General features: G+C 41.1%; 3 protein-coding genes across 6 annotated transcripts in view; 2 read left to right on the top strand and 1 right to left on the bottom strand.

Moving 5' to 3' along the window:
- IRAK2 (interleukin 1 receptor associated kinase 2) overlaps positions 1-1,342 on the top strand; it is a 32,228-nt gene extending 30,886 nt beyond the window's left edge. For 2 of the 4 annotated variants that reach the window (XM_033141143.1, XM_033141145.1), the window contains exon 13: positions 984-1,342. In XM_033141143.1, coding sequence (XP_032997034.1) covers positions 984-1,024 — 41 coding nt within the window. In that variant the 3' untranslated portion in view covers positions 1,025-1,342. Of the gene's footprint in view, positions 1-980 lie in introns of all 4 variants that reach the window. The other 2 variants (XM_033141142.1, XM_033141144.1) reach the window with 1 other exon arrangement.
- A 3,505-nt stretch (positions 1,343-4,847) lies between these two features.
- On the top strand, positions 4,848-14,569 carry TATDN2 (TatD DNase domain containing 2). Its single transcript, XM_033141141.1, is given in 13 exon segments — positions 4,848-4,929; positions 5,184-5,560; positions 6,405-7,775; positions 8,720-8,747; positions 8,750-8,917; positions 8,920-8,979; positions 8,982-9,092; positions 9,095-9,177; positions 9,179-9,230; positions 9,233-9,585; positions 10,710-10,837; positions 11,829-12,012; positions 12,909-14,569. Coding segments are annotated over 12 exon segments (3,042 nt in total). The 5' UTR covers positions 4,848-4,929; positions 5,184-5,197; the 3' UTR covers positions 13,050-14,569.
- A 1,089-nt stretch (positions 14,570-15,658) lies between these two features.
- GHRL (ghrelin and obestatin prepropeptide) lies at positions 15,659-22,884 on the bottom strand. Its single transcript, XM_033141140.1, has 5 exons — positions 22,711-22,884; positions 20,510-20,658; positions 20,300-20,413; positions 17,538-17,646; positions 15,659-15,783 (listed from the first exon to the last, which is right to left on the bottom strand). Exons 2-5 carry the CDS (start codon positions 20,615-20,617, stop codon positions 15,764-15,766), a joined length of 351 nt encoding a protein of 116 aa, XP_032997031.1. The 5' UTR covers positions 20,618-20,658; positions 22,711-22,884; the 3' UTR covers positions 15,659-15,763.
- Positions 22,885-23,095: the final 211 nt, after the last annotated feature.

Genomic DNA, 23,095 nt, shown 5'->3' with positions numbered 1-23,095 from the left:
TGTTTAGGCTTAGTTACAGTATTTCATTAAGGCTTGGGAACTAGATAGTTGTGTCAAAGGCATTATGGGGAAAGTAGGCTTATAGGAGGGATTTGAAAGAGTTCGAGAAGTGGTATCACCAGTGTGGTGTAGTGGTTAAGAGTGGTAGACTCGTAATCTGGGGAACCGGGTTCGTGTCTCCGCTCCTCCACATGCAGCTGCTGGGTGACCTTGGGCTAGTCACACTTCTTTGAAGTCTCTCAGCCCCACTCACCTCACAGAGTGTTTGTTGTGGGGGAGGAAGGGAAAGGAGAATGTTAGCCGCTTTGAGACTCCTTCGGGAGAACTCTTCTTCTTCTTCTTATCATGCAAGAGTTCTATGATAGTTCCAAGCACATGGGGCAGCAAGTTAAAACAAAAATAGGCAACTTCAGAATTATACTGTGACCTGGACTGTTGGAGCTAAATTATGTGACATGTAATTAACACCATTTTGGTATCATTTAGGATGTGGTAGATGGGTTTCATGTTGTCATCATACTTCACTTATTCTGCAATGGTTTTAATTTTGTAGCAGCCCTCAAGGTTTTTGTTTTTTTTAAAACAAATCAACTCTTGGGGGGGAAATGGATTCCTTAGCAGTAGTCTCTCCTGCTGTATAACATGAAATCCCTGGGATAGATCATCCAGGGATTGGGCAATGGCGTCATGAGTATGCCGATGACAGCCACCTCTATCTCTCCTTTACATTAGACCCAAGAGGTGAGGATCTGAAAAAGTGCCTGGAATTAGTAATAGACAAGAGGCTGTAAACAACATCGGGGGGCCACAAGTTAGCCCCTCCTAAGTATGAGCAACTTTTCAGCAATTCCTTCATGTTAACTTAAAGAAAATCAACATTCTATAGTTTATTCAAAATAACTTTTACCTCAGTAATTAGTGATACATTATTTGTAATGTCATGATATTATATTACATTGCTTGTTTGTGCTTTATTTCAGCAGGGGTGAAAGAAATAAAAATCAACGATAAAAGAAAAAGATGATGGAACGATTTTTATTGTATGAAGAAAATAAGATAAATACTTGTGAACTCTTTGAAGATTTGATGTAACTAAATCATAATCCATGCAGTTTGCAGAAGATTAACTTTATTGGCAGTAGAAACAAAAGCACAATGCATTTTTTGAAGTTACATTGGGTACCTATGCAAGATATGGATAGGATGGGAAGCATCAACTTGAGGTGATTAGTGTCAAGAATTATATTCACAGCTTTATGGCTGTGATTGAAATGTATTTTGGTAGACAAATCTCTTGAAACCAAAGGCTGCAGCCAAAGTGAAACACATAACAGAAAAAAGAGGGGAAAGCATCCTTCTCTAGCCATTGTATAAGCTGAATTTTATGGCACATTTGTAGTGCTTGCCTGCACTTGTCTATGAATAAAATGCTTTTGGGGGGGGGGGTTATCTTGCTCATGGTTTTATCATTGTCTTTTTATTTTACTCAAACCTCCTCTGACATAGCAAGAGAATTCTTCTTTACAATATGAAGACTCAAGTTACTTGCTTAAGGAAATGCTATGGTCAGAATGCAATTTGTATTTAATGTTATTTATTCATTTGTTACATGTATATCCAGTTACTCAAGACAGCACACATGCTTCTTCCCCTACCTTTTATCATATCTCTGCAAGTTAGATTACATTGAGGGGTGATGACTGGCCCAAAGTCGCCTCAGTGAACTTCATAGACAAGATTTGAACATAGGTTACCCTAGTCTGATGCAATATACAGAACAGATGTCGTGCTTTGCATCCAAGCAGACAAAAGTGGTCAGAGTTCTGATTGCTCTAAATTTAAAATGCATCTATAGCAGCTAAAATAATATACAATTTACAGGACTGTCTGATTTGTACATTTCTTAGAAATATAATTCAGAATACAATAGCTCACACTAACAATGCAGTCCTATGCATGCTTATTCAGAAGTAAGTTCCACTGAGTTCAATAGGACATATTACCAGGTAAACCAACAGGACATAATACCAGGTATTAATATTGTAGCCCAAATTTGGCAAAATCCTGTGAACAAGACAGATTTCAATACTATAGAGTTTTAAAAGGGTAAAGGGACCCCTGACTGTTAGGTCTAGTCATGAACGGCTCTGGGGTTGTGCCACTCATCTCGCTTTATTGGCCGAGGGAGCTGGTGTTTGTCCACAGACAGCTTCCCGGTCATGTGGCCAGCATGACTAAGCTGCTTCTAGCGAACCAGAGCAGCAGACAAAAATGCCGTTTACCTTTCCGCCAGAGCGGTACCTATTTATCTACTTGCATTTTGATGTGCTTTCGAACTGCTAGGTTGGCAGGAGCAGGGACTGAGCAACAGGAGCTCACCCCGCTGTGGCAATTCGAACCATCGACCTTCCGATCAGCAAGCCACCTGCGTCCTAAATTTAAGCAGTCCTAAATCCAAGATTACTGTAGCTGATAGACTTGGTACTTCTGTTTCATGTAACAACAACCTTTTGCTTCTTCAGCAAAACTGCATTATTTACTTCCTAATGGTAGGTGGTTCAAAGGGATGGGTGTAGACAATGTAAATGCTGTATTGGTGATTTTGGGGGTTAAAGTTTGCTAGTAAGCTAATGGTATTATTATAAAACTATTTATTCACTGACAGTGTTTACCTTTTGAAGCTATTAATGAATATTGGAAATATTTTGTAGCATATTTTGTATTTTATAATTTTCAGAACTTTGATAATTATTAAAAAACTAAATTTTGAAGTATATTTGCATTCTATCCTTTTTGGCATTAATAATTTTGCTTGCTGGATTTTTTGGGGGGAAGGGGCAAGTCTTGCAGTGCAATCTTAAGACTTTGTACTGAAAATAAGTGTCATTAAGTTCACTGGTGCTTCTAAGTAAATTTGTATAACCTTGTAGTCTGAAGGATCCAAAGAGATGACAGAAATAGATTATTATGCAGTTCTATGGCTTTATTGAATAGCTATATATTTCTCCTTTAAGCTCCATAACTCATCATTGCAATATACTTTTTCAGGTTCATTGCTCCAAATGCTTAAAACTCATTATACATTTGAAATAAATTATTGAGAAAGGCCGTTTTGTGAATGTGATCCTTTTAATGGTCTAAGGTGTTCTGTCTCCATATAAATTAGGGAGCTGGGTATGTTTAGCCTGGAGAAGAGAAGGTTAAGGGGTGATATGATAGCCATGTTCAAATTTTTAAAAGGATGTCATATAGAGGAGGGTGAAAGGTTGTTTTCTGCTGCTCCAGAGAAGCGGACACGGGGCAGTGGATTCAAACTACAAGAAAGAAGATTCCACCTAAACATTAGGAAGAACTTCCTGACAGTGAGAGCTGTTCGACAGTGGAATTTGCTACCACGGAGTGTGGTGGAGTCTCCTTCTTTGGAGGTCTTTAAGCAGAGGCTTGACAGCCATCTGTCAGGAATGCTTTGATGGTGTTTCCTGCTTGGCAGGGGGGGACTGGATGGCCCTTGTGGTCTCTTCCAACTCTATGATTCTATGAAACTTTCTCTAGTTATATAGCCACTGCTTATGGTACTGAACATAAATTTTTTTGTTTATAATAGCCTGCTCTACATCTATTGGGAACGCTAGCAGGTTGCAGCACACAATCCCATATAGTACAATACAGTACAGTACACAGTAAAATTCAACAATAACATTTCAAGTGGTTAAAAGGGTCAGAATTCCACAATGCTTATAAGTCAAAAGTGTGGGCCATATATAGCTATCTCCCCAAAGTCTAAAGGAATAAAAATGTATCGGGCCACCAATAAGGAGGTTAATTGAATTTCAGTAGCCTAAGTAGTTGCTCACTCAGGGCGTCATACTCTCACTGTAGGGCCCTAGCAAGATAGTTCAATTATCTGAGTGTGTCTCTGTAAATGGGGTTGCTTGGATCCCAATTGTTTGCTCTCAGCACGTGACTAAGGCCCCAGTGGTCATCTCCAGTTGCACAGAAATGTCTGAATACCACAGCCGGCCACAATTCCCCACGGAACTGGGCGTTTTGGAGAGGACAGCCTCTCTCTGTGGAGTCTTCGCCGGCCATCGACGAGAACGGAACCTACGGCCGGCGCGGCCCCATTCACGCCCAACCTTAACCAGCGGTCGAAAAGGTTGCGCAAGCGCGCATCTCGTCCTCCCCACCCCTACTCCACCAAGCTCGCTTCCTCTTCCTGTTCTGCTGCCCTTCGCTTCAGTCACGCGGACCCCTGCTCCTTGCCACGCGCCCGCCCCCTGACCCTTCTCTCACCCAATCAGAAGGCGAGCCTGTCCAACAGATTCCCCACCCCCCACCCCGCTTCTCCTGGCGTTCGGGTGCCGCCCCTAAGCTTTGTGAAGAACAGGGCGGCTGCGAGCGGGAGGAGGCGCGCGCGGTACTGTACTGAGCGACGAGAGTGTGGGCCCGGGGGGGAGGCGCCGCGCGCTTGTAACTGCCAACCGCCATATTTGAAAAGTGGAAGTTGCGCGTGGGGCAAGGATCCCCCAAGGGGGGGGGGATGGCACGGGGAGGAAAAGAAGGCGGCGGCGTCTCCGAAGGGGAGGGGCCCCCCGGTGAAGCCAGCCAATGGCTGCCGGCGCTTGGCAAGGAGGAAGGCCGCTTGCAGCCCCTGAGGATATCTCTTCCTGGCCTCCCTGCCTCTCTTCTCCCCTTCCAGGAGTTAGGCGGGCTGTGGCTCCGGCGAGCCTCGCTGTCAACTGCCCCGACCCCGCGCCCGCCTGCATTCCTGCTTCCTACCCAGGCAGCCTGGGAACTCCGGCCTCTTCCTCTGTTCCTCCTTTATTGGTGTTGTTTGGGCAGCTCTTGAAGGAGGGAGGGAGAGAGGCGCCCTGGCGAGTTGCTGGTAACATGGGTGGATCAGGGCCTTGCTGCGCCTGATAAACACAGGTACATGAGTTCTTTTGGCACTAGCCTGGGTACGCCTGAGAAAGCGTGGTGGAAGTGGGGAGCATGGCTGTGTGTTCTCCAGTTTTCTTTGCACCACACACACATGCATAAGTTCATACTTTAAAAATAACATGTTTCTAATGTGTTGCTTTTCTCACACGTTACAGAAATGTGCAGCTTCTCTGCTGGCGGCACAAGTTTGGGCAGCGTGTAATGTTGTTAAAATTCTGGCTTTTCTCTCTTTTCGTGCTCAGATAATCCAGCCTCAATGCAGTCAAACAGGAGGCGTAAAATAGAGTGGGACAGCTTGTCTATTGGATCACCTGCCAAATATCGCAGACTCGCCAAAGAGGTGCCGTCACAGCCTTCCCCTAGCAGTAGGTCTGCTACATCCATTGAGCCGGCTACATTCAGGAAAGCTCCAGAGTCTTATAAAGCGTTCTCGAGAACTTCATTCACCACAGCGGATTCTTCCTCTGATGAGATTGAAACGAATGATGGAATTGACAGCATGGTTAGGGAGAGCCCAGACCACCCTCTTTCCAATAAACTGTTCCTTGTAAAACGTCCTGCCTGTGACATGTCTGAGGAAAATGTGACGTCTTTGCCTCGAGAATCCTTTAAACAAAAGGTAGATAAGTGATGACAAATATTGAAATATCAGGCAGGGTCGAGAGGAATTGCATTTGTTTATAATGTACTTGTGGCTTTTTGTTAAAGTTTTTATCATGGGTGATAAAATCTTACCTTGGGAGTTTTTGTTGAAGGGTAGCATAGAAATTGTATAAATATTTAAATAAAATGTATTCAGGTTGCAATTCTTTGTCCCTTGGGAAGTGTCTTAGAGGGAGAAGGATATATTGGAGCTTCTCCAGTGCCAGAACTTATATCTGATTCCAGTGCCACAGAAACCTCTTATGACTGGCCCTATTGTAGTTGTTGGACCGAACGGGACATGTTTAAGCTGTTTGTGGGCATGTTAGGGAAGGACTGTGAAATACTTCTGAGTCTTTGGATTTACAGTACAGTCTTCTCAGCAGCTTTGACGTGCCTCCAAACTGGAGAGAGAGATATCCCACAAGGGACCTGGTGTAAGTCTGTCCTGTGAATTTATCTCATACTGTTTCCAATGAGACATCTAGCCAATGGGAATCATTAGCAGTGTGGATCCAGCAGTGCTTTGGATATGGTGGTTAAAGTACATTTCTCTCTCTCTGCCCCATAGGATTGCAGCCTTAGTGGAGCATCATTGGTAGCTTTTCATACTTTTTGAGGATAGTCAGGTTTTCAGAAATTTGTTACCGGTAATTTATGTACAATTGCTTAGGATTAACCAAAATCATTCCCCCCCCCCACCCAAACTATTGTATGGTTCTTTTAGGCTGGCCTTTTTAACTTACAATGTGAAGATATAATTTCTATGAAATGGATACTAGGTATGTTGTATGAAGTTTACACTGTTATTTACTGTTTAGATTAAACAAGATGGCTGCAGTGAGACAGGTCCAAGCCTCACACCAAGCACAGAAAGAAAAGGTGCCTCAAAGGAAGCAGGTGCTGAATGTGGCAGGAGGAGAATGAAAGACCAGGACCAAGGATCTCGACTAATATACCGCAAAGCTCTGCTTGCTATACTTGGGGGGCCACTACGACCTAGAAGGGAGACAGCACCTCCAAATGGAACCCTGGAAGAAAGCCTTCCTAAAAAAGTGGCATCTGAATCAGCTGGCCACCTGAGACATCCCTCAATAGCATCAAAACTTGAAGAGCAGCAACCTGGAAAAGTGTCAAACTCTCTGAAAACCACAGAAAAAGAGCATATTAATATTTCTATCAGGCAGGATAGAAAAGAGTCTCATGGGTCAGATGGCAGTTCAAGACGTGTATCTGTAGTTTCAAGTTCAGAAAGAAAAGAAGACTTTAAACAGGAGTCCACCTTTCAGAAAGCTGCTGTAGAAGATGAACATAATATCTCTAGGCATTGTGGAAAAGAGACTTCCAGATCAAAGGGTAGCTTGAGGCGTATTCATGCATTATCAAGATTTGAAGATGAACCAGAAGTTGAACAGGAGTCTGTCTTCCGGAAAGCTGCTGCAAAAGAAGAAAAGAAAACCTCTAGGCATAGTGGGAAAGTGGCTTCCAAACCAGGTGGCAACTCAAGGCACATTCATACATTAACAAGATTTGAAGATGAACCGGAAGTTAAACAGGAATCGGCCTTTCAGAAAGTTGCTGCAAAAGAAGAAAACAGTATTTCTAGGCATAGTGGAAAAGAGGCTTCTAGACCAGCGGGCAGCTCAAGGTATACATTATCAAGGTCTGTATTATCAAGATTTGAAGATGAACCAGAACTGGAAAAGGAGCCAAAAGACACCAACATTTCTGTTGGTCAGAGTAAAAAAAAAGATTGCAGAGAACATCGCAGATCAGATGATAATTTTAAAAGCACATCTAACCTTTTACAGGTTGAAGGAGAACAAAAATATAAGCGAGAGTCCACCAAACAGCAAAGTAAAACTAATGAAGAAAATGCCTGTGCCAGTCTATCTAAAAAGGAATATGGGAGACCAGGAAACCAGCTGAGAAGTGTGTCTGAAGTGTCCAAGTATGAAGGTGAAGAACTGTTCAAGCAGGGTTGCAGCAGTGAGAAAACTACGACAAAATACAATAGTACCTTCACAAAGCAGAAGACTGTGCCAAAAGAAAAATATGTTTGCCCCAGTTCATCTGATGCACTTTGTGGTACTGCAGCAAAGGAGTTTGTGAATTTCCAGAGGACAGTTATTGTAGAATCTCCTCCAAAACCTGTATTTGTGGATGACCACAGTTCAGAAGTAAATGAGAAGGTGAGGTATTCTGTTGTGGAATAAGGTTTTCAAAATGAAACTGTAGCTAAATGTTCCTGGAATGTAATTGATTTCACACAAATGAACAGCCAGCACTTAAAAGTAAAGACATTCCCAAAAGTTTGAGAAATCCTTAAGATAGCTTCAAGGATTCACCCTTAAGCTAGTAGGAAAAGAATGTAGTTTAAAGAAACTTAAACTAAACTTAAATTTAAATTACTAAAAGGTGCTATTAAACACAGAATCCTTCCAAATGTTTGTAGAAATGTTTAGTAGCAGTTTTCAGAGGTGCAGGATGTAGGACAAAATAGTAGTTACAAATGCAACCTTTGTTGTTTGTATGATTCAGGATTAAGATATAGTTTTCTGAATTCCATTACCTTAGAAGTTCCATGTAGCGATGCACAAAACTGATTTCATATCCTTTTTATGATGTCATGTGGCCTTTTCTGAATGACACTCATAATAAAAAATTGTGTCCCATATAGCATTGCTGATCAATACAGAAGTCTTCAGTGATCCTCAAATTTTACTTGCCTTTTGTGGTAGACTACCAAATAACCCGAAATAAAGTGGTGTTTGCCCTCTGTGAATAACAAACTGCAAGACTAACATGCTTTTATTTCAATGCGCATTTTCTGCCAATTGGCTGAATGGTTACAATTCTTAAGCATGTTTCACATATTGTTGCTTTAAATTATACAAAAAATCCCTCATATCTTCCTTTATTTTTTGTTATAAACCAGTATAGGCATGGCAAGCCTAACAGAGATTAGCTGGAGATCCATGTCTATTTTTCTTTTAAAAACAAAATGTGCATACCTCTTGTATTTTTGTCGTCTTCCCCTGTAATCTGGTCATCTTCCCTTGCATATAATTTAAACTAATCAGACGCAAGATAACCAAGCTGAATTGATTTTCTCATTTTATTTCATGACTTGCAGTTAATGGGGAAAGAAAGAGAGTCCTCGCTGAAAGTGATTGGTCTGACATGGAGGATGCAGAACCAGCAAGTACTTTCTCCCAGGAGGATTCTATCCCAAACCACAGTACGCCAAAAACAGTGGAGACTTCACTGTTGGCAACAGAGTTGGTGATGTATCCTCCTCATTTGTACAATCGCATGATGAGTGACTATACAAAGTATGGACAAGCTGCAGCAAGCCAGTGGATTGTTCTTCTGAAGATACCTCATATGCCACCCATCTTGTGATGTTTCATTAGATACCTCAACTGATAGCCCATCAACTACACCAAGGGGATAAAGAGCCTTATATGCGTGTTAGGCCCAATCACTTGGTTCTCAACTGGTCGATGAGGAGAACACAGACGATGGAATAAAGAAGTAGCATCATGTGTTCCTATTTTCTCCACATCTCGCAAGTCAGAGTCTTTTGTCAATCAATGTGGTAAACCAGGATTTGCCTGATGACCTGCCTAAATATTTAAAAGAAGGGTTATTGATACCACTAGCCATTTGGATATGTTATATACAAAGACAGCTTTCAGGGGCACTTTTTCTAAGTTTCGAAAGACTTACAGTAGCAGCAGCTTTCCTGAAGAATTTCAGGGCTGTATAGCTGACTTTTGTGATCCTCGTAAATTGAACAACTACTTATGGGAAGATTTATTAAAGGAAGACATGGTTTGGGGGGCATTTGGTTGTCATCCTCACTTTGCACATTATTACACAGACCTTCACGAAAGAAGTATCTTACAGGCAATGAGGCACCCCAAAGCTATTGCCTTTGGAGAAATGGGGCTGGATTACTCTTATAAATGTAGCACTGAGGTCCCAAAGCAACATAAGGTAAAGGAGAGTGCTATTACTTTTTGTGCTCAGTGTCATTCACTTTGTAAGATGTCATTGGTCTGTAAAGTTTTGAAGCAGTTGTTCAGAAAGCCCGCTAAGTTGATGATAGTAGCTTTCTTGGGGGGGGGGGGGAGACCCTTTCCAGTCCATTGCTTGGAGTATATTGCAATCCACAGAATAAGAGGATTGGGTGCTAAATCATTTTTGTAGTGCTGGTTAATGTATTAAGGGCATTGCTGACCTAGAACATGGGGGTGATATGTAGCTGAAATAATTCTGAGCATTTCTGTTATCTAATCACTCATAATAGGCTTTGGTTTGAATACATTAGCAAAATAGACACATCCCATATTACGGAATTTCAGCAGCAAGTGATTTCTACATCCAAAAGTAGTATTGCAGTGGTGCATGGTAGCAAACAACCTATTAGCAGAAATGTTTGGTCAGTAGCTCAGGTAAGTGGTCAGAGCAGGAAGAATGCAAGAAAAATGCATCATCGTGTGTAATATCAGTTGGTTGCAAAAGAACAATTGTCAACAAAGTGTGTTCGAAAAACTGCTGTAGACACAGAACTATAGATTGAATGGCTTGGATACAGAATTACTTGTTTCCCCCCCTTGCATCCCCCTAGGGCTCTTTTGAAGAGTCCCTAAGTTTTCTTTAGCAGCTGTTCAGTGGCTAGGGAGCTGCAGGAAGGAAGAGGAACTGGTAAAAATTGCCTTCATTTCCTACAGCAGCTGTTGTATGAGTGGAAATCTATTGAACATGTCAGTATCTACAATTTGATCTGTTTATCCAATGTTTAATTATTCATATTAATTTCAGTTTTGTATGTGGTGTTTCCTAATTGCATCAGCATCATGTACAGTACTGACACTGAAGCTCAGCCAGTCTAATGCCTTTTAAATGAAATAAATGAAAATATGCTCCAGGACAGTTTTCTCTCTCTTATGCCCCCCCCACTCCCTAACAAAATGGACTGTGTTGATAAAAGTAGTAAGAATATAAATGGTAGTGGTGGAGTGAGGTACTAGATTGTTTTCCACACATCTTACATTTTTGTTCTCTGGGCAGTTCTAATAGCATTTGAAGATATACTCCTTCTTGCTTGCTTCCTTCAGGTATTTGAAAGGCAACTGAATCTTGCTGTTTCCTTAAGGAAACCATTGGTAATTCACTGCAGAGATGCTGATGATGACTTGTTGGAAATCATGAAAAAATGTGTACCCAAAGATTACAAGATACACAGGTAATTATATTAAATACTTTTAAGTCTACCCATCCTTGACTTTAAAAAGTAGCTGAAGGCCAGAGGTCCTAAAATTCTGTATGGCTGTGATTCCCTGGTTAAGACTTACAAAGACCTATAGGGCTTAAGTACAAGCTATCTGAAAGAATGTATTCCCTCATAGAAGCCCATCTGGGTTCTGAGATCCTTGGGGGAGGCCCTTCTCCTGGTCCTGCCACCCTCAGGCATGCTTAGTGGGGATGCAGGAGAGGGCCTTCTCAGTGGCTGCTCCCAGACTTTGGAACTTCCACCCTAAAGAAGTTAGGCTGGCTCCCTCCTTGTCTTTCCACTGGCAAGTGAATACTTTCTTTTTCAAACATGCTTTGGGGAACTGGCTGCTTTTAATGTGGGGGCTGGTGCCATGCAGTTTGTGTTGTGATTGTATGTTTTTAGTAGACATCTCATAAATATACATGTTGTGTGTTTAATTCTTTTTTAATTATTGTTCCCACCCACCCCAGCATTTTTAGCTGTTCTTATTTTATCTGTAAGCTGCCATGATTTCCTGTCAGGGAAAAAGGCAGTGTATAAATAAATTTGTTGGTGGTGGTAGTAGTCGTTACAGTATATAGAATAGAATAGGCCAGAGATTTATGGACACCTGAGCAATCTCCCTTTCTATTTAAAAAAGTTACCATTTAATTTTTCAGACCAGCATTGTAAAATCATAAGTGAAAATTAAGACATAACTTGAATGCTTTGAAGGTCTCTATTTCATTGAAACTAGATTCTGTAATTCCTTGAATATAGTATTAAAATTATAATCTGCACCTTCCGTAACAAATTTTAGCTTAAGTGTGGCTTTTATTCCAAGAAGAAATTAACAACATAGCAGCCACCATTCTGTGTCCAGCTTGCTGTGTGGTCTTTGACATGGCCAGCATTACTGTTTTCCAGTTGCTAGTTGGCCATCATATGTTGCAGGATGACCATTGTTTTCTCTCTATCTTAGGCATTGCTTTACTGGCAGATACAGTGCCATAGAACCATTGTTGGACTACTTTCCAAATCTTACTGTTGGATTCACAGCATTGCTGACATATCCATCTGCTACAGAGGCTAGAGATTCAGTTCAGAAAATCCCTTTAAGTAGAATAGTTGTAGAAACAGATGCGCCATATTTCCTTCCTAGGCAGGTAAGGTATTTTGTTTTATTTGGGGTTGTTTGCAATCCTTTGTCCCTTTATTGTGTGCTTATTAATACTTCATTAAAATACTGTCCTTTCTTGTTTTAGGGTTTAGTATGAAAGAAAATGTTAATGGTTTAAGTTGAAGCAGGCCCTTCATATAGTGTAATGCAGTGGGGGTTTTTTATCGCTCCTTCCTGTTGAAAGTCATGGCCCAGGAAGAGAGGGGGAAATATCAAAAGTCAATCACTGCCCACACAGGTGGGGTCGTCAGGAAAGGTTTGGGGTCTTGGAGGTTTGGGGTCGAGGAAGGACTTCTGGCAAGAGATAGGCTGCACCTCACAATGGTTGGCAAGAATGTGTTTGCCAAGAGTCTCACAAACCTGATCAGAAGAGCTTAAAGTAAATCCTTAGGGGGCGGGAGACAATATTACAGATGACAGAGAAACACCTGGTACTGGGGATAGTAGCTTCATAGATGCGCAGGAAACTGAGGCAGTGCTACAGAAACCTGTTAATGGGCAGGAAACTACAAGAAAGAAGCAGCTGCAGGAGGTCTGACATGCCATCTGGACTTTAAGAAGGCTGATTTCAAAAAGCTAAAGGAGCTACTGAGAGATAGCTCAGTTGGTAGAGCATGAGACTCTTAATCTCAGGATCATGGGTTTGAGCCCCATGTTGGGCAAAATATTCCTGCACAGCAGGGAGTTGAACTGGATGGACTAAATAATCCTTGTGGTCCCAACTCTACCATTCTATGATTCTGCTGGGTGAGATCCCATGGTCAGAAATACTCAAAGATAAGGGAGTCAAAGATGGATGGGAGTTTGTTAAATGTGAAATATTGAAGGCACAAATGCAGACAATAGCCTTATCTCCTAAAACTCTGCTTCTTCTTTTTCCAGGTTCCCAAAACTGTATGCCAGTATTCACATCCAGGAGTAGCTCTGCACACCGTGAAAGAGATTGCTCGGCTCAAGGAAGTGTCATTGCCTGCCATGTTAGGCATTCTAAGACAAAACACAAAAAGAATATATGACTTGTAGGGAAGCACAAGGGAGTGTGGAAAAGAGCTGAAGAGGGAATACTTTTTGTGTAAATATAAAATTGGAACTTGCACATTAATGTTGACCAGCTTGGATATTGTGACTTCTGGAAACAAGGAAAATATTAAGTGCTTAATTGAACCACAGTCCTTTAAAGTCCACACCTTTCCCTGCTGCTTCCCCTCCCCTCTGCTATTTGTTCCATTCCTTTTAAGGTGCCTTAGTGTTGATTTTATTCATAAGAGTGGCTTCCTTTTTTAATTTTTAATTATCTTGGGCAGCCAAAAAATTGTCAGCATATTGATTTTTTAATTTTTAATTTGCTTTTTAAAAATGTATCTGAAGGAGATTATAACGGAGCATTTTTAGGCCAGTTTCCAATAGAAAGGATAAAGCCAGGTATGCCTTAGTACAGGGTAGTCAATATGGTGCACTCCAAACATCGTTGGACTCCCAACTTCCAACAGCTCCAGCCACCATGGCCAATGACCAGGAATGATGGGCAGTGGACCCTGAGGGCTACCCCTGGTAAGGTGAGGCTTAGCCTTAAAAAAGAAAGTGTTCCTAAATTCTCTTTGCCTTGTCTGATTATTTCTCTTGAAGCAGCAGTCCATGTAACTGCAATACCGTATATTCTTAGTTAAAAACCTTCCATTTGGTATAGCATGAATATACTCAAAGAAGTAATGACATACATTACCAGTATATGATTGTAATCCCCCCCCCCAATATGCATTAGCACAAAGGATCATCTCTAAGGATATCTATAAACTCTATGGCAAGAACCTTAAACTGAACTGAATTTGCATAATAACTCAGAGATACTGAAAGGGCTGTGAAATACTCTCTAGATCTAACCTCTAATCTGGTGTCATCTGCATGTTGTTGGACCACCACTCCCATGCTGGCTGGGACTGATGGGAGCTGGAGTCCCAACAGCATTGGGAGAGCCTTAGGGTGAGGAAAGCTACTCTGGATATACTGTGTTCTCCAGAAACCGAAGCACACACAAAGTAATTAAACGAAGCAAGGGAGTGAAATAGGCTCTCAAGATTATTTTGCGGGAAACCATGATTTGTTTTTGTTTTAATTAGGCAGTTTTAACCTCTGCAGTGGGTTCCTTTTTAATAAAGAAAAATGATTCCATGTTTCTATATTGTTCTATTATGTATTATTTGGACTTTAAAAAGATTACTTGTAAATATTTTTTATATAAATATTCATACATGTTGATTATATACCTGACTCTTGGGCAAGAAATTGAAGTATTGCAACCAACAACATGGAAAGCAAACGTTGTTCTCTGCCCTTCCTTTGCCTTCAGTTCAGCAGTGTCTTCATGTTACATGGAAAGGTCCTTCTGTATATACTTCTATTTGTTTTATTAAAAGTGTTTCCTAATGTTTGTGAAAATAGCATTCTAAGTAACTTTTTCCTTCTGCACACGTGTGTGAGGTGTATGTATGTATGTTTATATGCAGGAATAACAATAAAACCATGCTCCCCCTTTCCAGTCATAAGACAGCGCTCACTTTTCTATCTTTAAAACACCACGGGAGCACAAACTTAGCTGTTTGACACCTTGAAACTCTGAAGCCCAGATTTGGCTTACTATAACCACATGAATGATTTGGCTCTCTGTTTGGAGGTGCTGTGCTTCTGAAAATCAGCTGTGTTCTTGTGATAAGGCTCCACTTGTGGGTTTTCCACAGGCATCTGGTTGGCTACTGTGAGAACAGGATGCTGGACTAGATGGGCCACTGGCCTGATCCAGCATGCTCTTATGTTCTGGTAAAGAGGAACTTGACCCACTTTGCTCCTCCCCAGGCCTTTTAGGCTAGCAGTGTGGTGTTCTAACCCAGAAATATGGTTAAGGTATTAACCTCCTTAATCACAATCTGTAGGGTCAGGGTTAACCATAGGACAAACCTCGACTACAAGACATAGTTAAGGAGGAAAGACCATAACTATCAACCTAGGTTTGGACAGCATGTTAAGCCAAACCTTGGCTTCGCTGCCATGCTCTGCTGACCTAAAAAGCCCATGCTGCAATCTTCTTAGGAGCTAGCATGTCTGCATGGGACATAGTATAGTCTAGCATGATATGCTAATGTGGCTCAATTGCCTTGAAGTAGAATTTAGGAGTCCCTTGACTCTTTTTAAAAATGCATGCAACACAGACCATATGCCTGCGATCCAGACCATAGCTAATTAACAGGAAGCCTCATCCTTTTTTGTGGTAGCAATTGTATTCCCTAGTGTCAACACAGTTCTTCCTTTGATGAAAGAATGTATTACTTGCTTCGCTGTTATATAGTTCCTTAAATTTAATTCCACACAGTTTTAAAAACTGATAAATAAGCACAAGCTCAAATATTCTTTTCTCCTGCAACAAATGCATGAGGCAATCAATAGTATCCAGCTAAATTCATTCTAGTCTCCCAGCTCTTTCACCTGATTACAATCTTTCTGCTAACCCTCTTATTTGCATATTTTATTTTATTTCTTTAAAAAGCTCTGGAGCTTTGCCATCACAGAACCTTCCAATAAGTTGCCAGATACGCTTTTAATATTCTGTAATAAAGACATTTATTAGGTACCGGTATGTCAGATAGCATAAAGTAAGATTTGAAGCAGTTTAATTCAAAGCATGAAACTCATTTTAATGTAAAATTGTTATGTTAACTCCAGCATCTTGATTTTCAGCTGTTTTTTCACTGTGTTCCTTGGCTTTCTGAAAGGTCAACAGGGCAGTAGTTAATATAAAAAGCTATGTTTATGTAAAATGACTTTCAAGGCTCTACCTGTTAAAAGAGCAAGTAATATATGAATGAAGGTAGACATAAAAAGCTATATTTTTTTTTGTCCCCATACATAAATTGTTAACTCCATGGGATCAATATGAGTAAAGCGGGTAGAGAATGCTTCAGCAAAAAAAAAAATTATTCTGAAATCTGTTTTTAGTTATGAGGGTTTCCCCAACCCACTGGAGCAGATATAGAAAAGCACATAGGAAGTCTTGTTGCATCAGCAGAAGTTCTTGCATTAATGGGTGACTTCATTGATAGAACACTTGATCTTTTAGCAGGAGTGCTACCCTACAGGGATGCCAACAGGATTTCCTGGGCCTGATACATTGTTTAGATTGGGTCCTCTGCACCACCACAACTTGCAATCTGGTACCAATAACTGTTGCTTACGCACAGAAAATGTGCATAACCTTAAGCACCTGGGTGGAAAAGCCTCTGGCAGTTCCATATAGCTGTATACTAACATTTCCTTTCCCTCTTCATGCTACATAACCAGGGCCGTAGCTAAGGGGTGGCAAGGTGGGCCCCTGCCAGGGGTGCAGGAGATTGGGTGTGTGTGCAAAATTGGCTTAAAATATGTCCATAAATATAAATATTGATTATTGCCTCATGAGAAATGTTTTTAAATGGAGCGTGAATTGAATGGGGGGTGGGTTGGAGGAGAGGCGGAAATAAGAGCTAATTTGTCTGTGGCTAGGGGGCACAATCTAGACGGTTCTGCCAGGGGCGGAAGATCACCTAGCTATGGCTCTGTACATAATCCTCCATCATGCCTTCTTCCCCACTCCCAAATGCATTTTAGTTTTCTAAACAAAAATGTATTAATGCTTAGACCCTTAGACTTTCTTGCAGTCAAGATGTTTGAAACCACCGATCAATTTAGTTGTATTTTTAGAGATGGGGCAACCAGAAATGTACACCGTATTTCAAATGTACTGGTGCTACAGCTCTAAACAGCTTTATGGTATTAAGAAGATTCTTTTTTAAAGAAATAGATCTTAGGAGGTTTCTAATATCTTAAGGCATAGTCCGGAACCCTTAGGGAACATAAAAATAGAAGGATTGTTTTCCATTGTGACGGATAACAGCTGGAGTTCATTTTGCCACAAAGACTACTACAAGTCCCATACATTCAAAATAAATCATAACATGGGTTTGAAAATGCATAAGATTTACAAATGAAAAACATGGTGCCCGTCTAGTTATTCTGAATGCATAATCCTAAAATATTCGTGTGTACAATACAGTCCTATCTAAGCATATTTACTCAGAAGCACTTGTTTAAGAGGAATATTGTTGGTGTGCAACCAGATCCTAAGCATATTTACTCAAGCAAGTTCTGTTTGATCACCAAACCTTACTCCCATGTAGATGTGCATTCGTGTGCACCCTTAATCTCTGATGACTTGGGCGAGAAACAGAGCTGATATATTTATCAAGTAGATTGAAAAGAACCTACAGCTTGTACAAAATCAGAGAATGCATTGAGTTGCCTTTGCAGCTGATGTCAGTGTTTTATCACTGCTATGATCTTTCACCTGTGTGGACTAATATAGTTAGGGGAGGATATTCAAAATGTGTTATACTGGGTATATTATTATTTTTTAAGTTGATCTCCAAATACCTTGTGGATTGAATCTGGGCAATAACCCTGGTTCCTTGAATGAGGAAATGTTACCTTTATTGCCTTCAACAAGTATGTCTTCCAGAAGCTTCTCCAGTATTGGGCCATAGTCTTTGTACTGATCTTCTGAGATTTTCATGCCAATTTCAAAGGGAACAGTGAACTAAGGAAAGTTGCAGGACATTAAGGTTAGACTTTATTACTACTAACGGTATTTATTATTAGCATATACCGCACAACTCAGGGTGGTTCACAACCTAAAAACACAATATAAAATCATCCCAGACTATTTATTACACTTTGTAGGCAATATTTATAGAACTAAATACTTGTTTTCTAAATCCGCTATTAAAGCCTAAAATAGCCAAAGAACTACTGTAGTTGGCCTCAGAAAAACCAGGCAAGAGCATTCATATCCAAATTACAAAGTGCTCACCAGGTAGCTTGGTCATTAACTGTTTTTCAGAATCTGTGTGTACTAATGATTTCCATGAAGGACTGGCCCAAAACATTTTGCTGCCTGAGGCAGGGGACAAGATGAAAAGATGACTGGACTGACAACTGAACCTTATTTCAACACTAATGAAGGGATAACATCCTCCACTGAACCTCTGTCCTTCAATAGAAAGGAATGGGTTCAGGGGCTATGAAGGACAGCCAAGGGGTGCTGCTGTGCCCCGCAAGCACCCCTTGGCTGTGGCAGTTGCCTCACTTTGCCTAATGGGAGGACTGGACCTACTTCTAGAAGAAAGGGCCTAGTTTCCATTATTTATAATTTGTTACATTTGGAGCTTTGTGGCCAATATGGAAGGGTTATGAACTGTGTAGGAAGCTGCCACATAAGAGCTTCCATTTTAGAAACCAGTCTGAAACAATTTTTAAGGACAACCTGATTTGCAGTGCACAAGTCATTTCTGTAGACATAGCGCCTTACTCCTGTATGACTTTGTTGTGTTCCTGGTACAAGAGAGACTGGAAATCCCTATTTTACCTGTGGTGGCCCTGCGATACTGTCACAACGTTCTGGGAACAGGCATTTGACACTATCCTGGACATAGTATGACAAGGCTGTATAGACAGACCAGACCCTGCCCTATGCCGTCAGTATATACAGAGCCACAGAAATAGTTTATCCATGCCACAAGGACATTATTTTGTTTCAGATGCAGCAAGAATGCAAAGCAGCCAGTTATCAGCAAAGCTTATCCGACTCTTCTGTTCGTACCTTCTTTTCTCAAGGTTATTGGAAAACCTAAATACCAAATTAGGTGGTAAAGAATGTCCTGTTTTTATACACTGTACAGAGAGTAGTTTCTGGGTCCTGTCCTTCATTATCTCATTCTTGTTGCAAATAAGAATCCTGTTCAGTGGCTAGATACTAAATACTACAATGACTTCAGTTACAACCCCTAGCTGCCCTGTAAGCAAATGAAAAATAAAAGTTTTAAAAGTGAGTAGAAAGAGGCAAGCGATCCAAGACCTAGCATAAAAGATTAAAGGTTCTGGCCCTTTGGGTTACCCATAATCATATCCCTGTGCATGAGAATATCTGTGTATGCACTGATCTCTGGCTGGAGTAAGATTTTGGGCAGTGGCTATTTGTACATGAAAATGCTAAATGCTATGTCTTAAATTATCTTACCCCCCATTTTGTTGAGATACTATGTACATCAGTAAAATGTTTTAGGAGGAGGGGAAATGTTTTACTCTTAATTTGTATGGGACAAGTTGATTTGGGGCAGCAGGGGTGGGGAGTAGCAGCCCTCTAAGTGTCCCTATTTTTCAGGGACATCCCTGGTTTAGAGAAGCCGTCCTGGTATCTGATTTGATCCCACTTTTCCTTAGGATGTCCCTATATTCATTGGAGAAATGTTGGAGGGTATGCAGTTATCTGACCCCCAAGCTGTCTGAGGACAATCCTGTATAGGGAAGGTTTGTTTTAATGTTCAATGTTGTATTATGTTTTCATATGTGTTGGAAGCTGCTCAGAGTGGCTGAGGCAGCCCAGTAAGATGTGTGGGGGATAAATAGTCAAATTACCATTATGGAATGGGATGTCCCTATTTTTTAATGTATTTTTATTAAAGATTTTCTTGGTTTACAAAAGTATTGCAATGTCTCTCTCTCTCCCCCCCACCCCCACCCCCGTATCATTTTTTACAGATCAGTTTCATTTGTTGAGACATTAGGAAGAAAAGGGGGAAAAGTGGAGGGGGGAAAGGTGAGTGGGGTTGGGGGTGGTGGCAATGTTTCTATTTTACTTAATATATGTGGGGTTTTGTGTCAGCGTCGCTTGTGCAGGTTCTCTGCTATTCACTTGTGTTCCTTTGGTGGTGAGAGAGGTTGGGGTTGGCCTAGGGTGTGGTTGTTCATTTGTGATTGGCTGTGGTGGTGGTCTTTGTTTTCATGTGTGAGTGGGGTGGGTGGGTGTTTTGGATCAGGTTAGCCATATTGATTTGTATGCTGTTGGTGGATTTTTGTCATTGTCTTGTTGGGCTGTGTATGTGATAAAGGGGAGCCATACCGGGGTGAAGGCGTCTTCTTCTATTTGCCCCCGTATCATAATAATATAATAATAATTTATTATTTGTACCCCGCCCATCTGGCTGGGTCTCCCCAGCCACTCTGGGCGGTATCAGTTTCAGTTTATTGGTTAATTTTTCCAGTAAAGCTGTTTCCCATACTATTTGGTACCATTGGTCCATGCTTACTCCTGACAGGTCTCTCCAGTGTCTAGTTATGACGTTTCTGGCTGCTGAATGTAGGTGGGGTCCCTATTTTTATTGGAGAAATGTTGGAGGGTATGGAGTAGTTACCTTTATTTCTATTTCATTGTTGTCCCTCTCAGTCTCACTTCCATGAACATCCAAAAATGTTTCTGCATCTCGGCGATGGAACTTCGTTGTAGGTTTTGGGGAGACTTTTCGCTGCTAAAAACAAATCACATGCAAACCCAATAGGCAAATGATGAAACACCTTTTTATAAAGTATCACTGTGGAGCCATAGCAATGTTTTCGGCATTTACCTGAGTTTTCGGTTGTTCGGGACTTAAAAAACTGGAACCGGCTGTGGTGGTCTCTGTCCATAGAGAACAGATAAGAAGCATTCCTACCATCATGTTTCTGATAAACATGGTTGTCTTTAAAAGATGCCTGTGATTCAAGCTGTATCAACCTGCAACACAAAGAAAACTGGTGCATTCTAAAATAATTTATTTGTTTTAAACTCAATAGGCAAGTCACATTAACTGCTAAAGTTTTAATTAGTCCGTCATTTAATAAAATTTGGCACATAGAGCCAGGATCCCCATACATTAATGAACTCAGTATATAATGTAAAACAATGCTAAGCAAGAGGTAGAAAAATGTCTTACCCAATACTTCCTGCACGTATGAATTAATGGAGAGCAGTGTTGAAAGCCTTTAAATAGTCATCAGTAATGTTTGCTTTGTGTACATAATACCTTTCAGTCCAAGTAGTATTAGGCATTCCTTGGAAACACATTTCAATTAAGTTAAACAGTAAACATAGGGAAATGCGTTTAATGCATTAGCTTCAAGAAAAATGTTTTTGGGGAAAAAATCTGTTTGATTTGTCTAAGATTTTTTATATACCGAGAGGAAAATACAGTAATAAGATACAGCTGGCACAAATACACACACACATACACACTGCTTTTTTCTGGGGAGACACAAGGGGACGCATACAGTATAAAATCGCTATGGTGATTTTCTTGAGTCAAAATGAGAGTACCCCTAAACATTTTGTTTAGAGGGAGAGAATTCCTGGGTAGCAAGATCCAAGTTGGAGACAAGTACTATTCTTTGGTGAGAGAACCCCCAGTGCAGATTTAAAGCCACAAAATATGCCACAAAACAAAATGTGGAAATATAGGCAGTTAGACCTTTAAAATATGCCCCTCTGAGTTCCAAAATGTCCCCATGAAAATAAGTCTCCCTCTTACCCCAGCATAGGAAAAGACCACACGTTTGGCAAGTTTAAAAAATGGTTTACTTACAAACTATCCAAACAAACAAAAATTCCTTCCAGTAGCACCTTAGAGACCAACTAAGTTGTTTCTACTATGGCAGACCAACACAGCTACCTTCCTGTAACTGAAACTATCCAAAGATCAGATTCAGAAAAGTTGCACAGGCTGCAAAGTGTAAAAGTTCCTAAATTATTGATATGGGAACACCAGAATGGCTGGTGAGAGCCATGCAGTTGAGCTGCAGCAACCTGTTCTAACCTCTTCACATGCTGAGCTGCTCAGGTAGACTGGGGAGAAACAATAGGCTTGATTACCTATTTTCTCCCAAGGTAAAGAAAGTGACATAGCTAAGCCTGATAGGACATCTTGTTGTTGTTCAGCCGTTCAGTCGTGTCCAACTCTTCGTGACCCCATGGACCAGAGCACGCCAGGCACTCCTGCCTTCCACTGCCTCCCGCAGTTTGGTCAGACTCACGTTGGTATCTTCGAGAACACTGTCCAACCATCTCGTCCTCTGTCAACCCCTTCTCCTTGTGCCCTCAATCTTTCCCAACCTCAGGGTCTTTTCCAGGGAGTCTTCTCTTCTCATGAGGTGGCCAAAGTACTGGAGCCTCAGCTTCAGGATCTGTCCTTCCAGTGAGGACAGCTTACTCTATGGTATTAACCTTTTAATGCATTAATTAGATTATAGCAGGTTTGTTATATGAGACTCGTTACCCCAGATACCCTCAGAAATGGAAAGTTCCATACAGAAATATGATGCAAATCAATTCCTCACTATTGTGCTCCCAATACCCTTCTTCCTGAACTTGTAGCACTGGTTGATGGCTTCTGAAAATCCAGTTTTGGGGAAATATGCTAGAGATCCCCTGAGATCATTATCTGCTGAGCCAGAGCAAGCCTCAGTCTGGATCCTTCTCATTTCTCCCTGCCTCCGCTCCTGCTGCTCCTTTTGTGCATTGCTCTTCAACAGGTGGACCAAGACCCACTTCACAATGTGATCCAAGGTTGTTCACAACAGTCAGCAGCACTAACACTATACAGATATATGGTCTGATTAAGAATTGGGTTCCCAAATGCAAAGTTTGGGTTGAAGGTGGATCCCAAGTCTGAAAAAGTAGGAGACTACTTCACTAGAGTGGTGGGTGGGATGGCAAGGGACTGTGCCATGTTGATCTAGTGGCAATCAAGATAATTATCATTATCATGTACCCTTTCAACCTGCTGGTTCTTACCTCCCAAATCTTAAATGGTATGAGGCCAGGATATTTGAAAGCACCACCTCTTCCCATAGAATCCTGCCTGTCCATTAGGGCCTTGCTCTGCATCCAATCTCATTCAGAGCTACAGCTGCATGCGCCATGAGACTGGTGTCAGAGCCACACCATGCATCTAAAGTACTCTTTATACCACTTTAAGGCACAACTTGCCTCAAAGAATACTGGGAACTGTAGTTTGTTAACAAAGGCCTTAACAAACTACAGTTCCCAGGATTATTTTGGTGAAGTCGTGACTTTTCTGTTGCCACAACCAATTCTCTCCCTAGAGAAGTTCATTTGGCCCGTATGCTTTAAAGCCTTTGACATGCTGTTATGACTTGTAAAAATATCACCTAGCTTT

The sequence above is a fragment of the Lacerta agilis genome, chromosome 2 (assembly GCF_009819535.1).
Source record: "Lacerta agilis isolate rLacAgi1 chromosome 2, rLacAgi1.pri, whole genome shotgun sequence".
NCBI classification, from domain to species: Eukaryota; Metazoa; Chordata; class Lepidosauria; order Squamata; family Lacertidae; genus Lacerta; species Lacerta agilis.
Note: the sequence above shows the minus strand (reverse complement) of the source record. Positions and strands in the feature narration are given on the sequence as shown.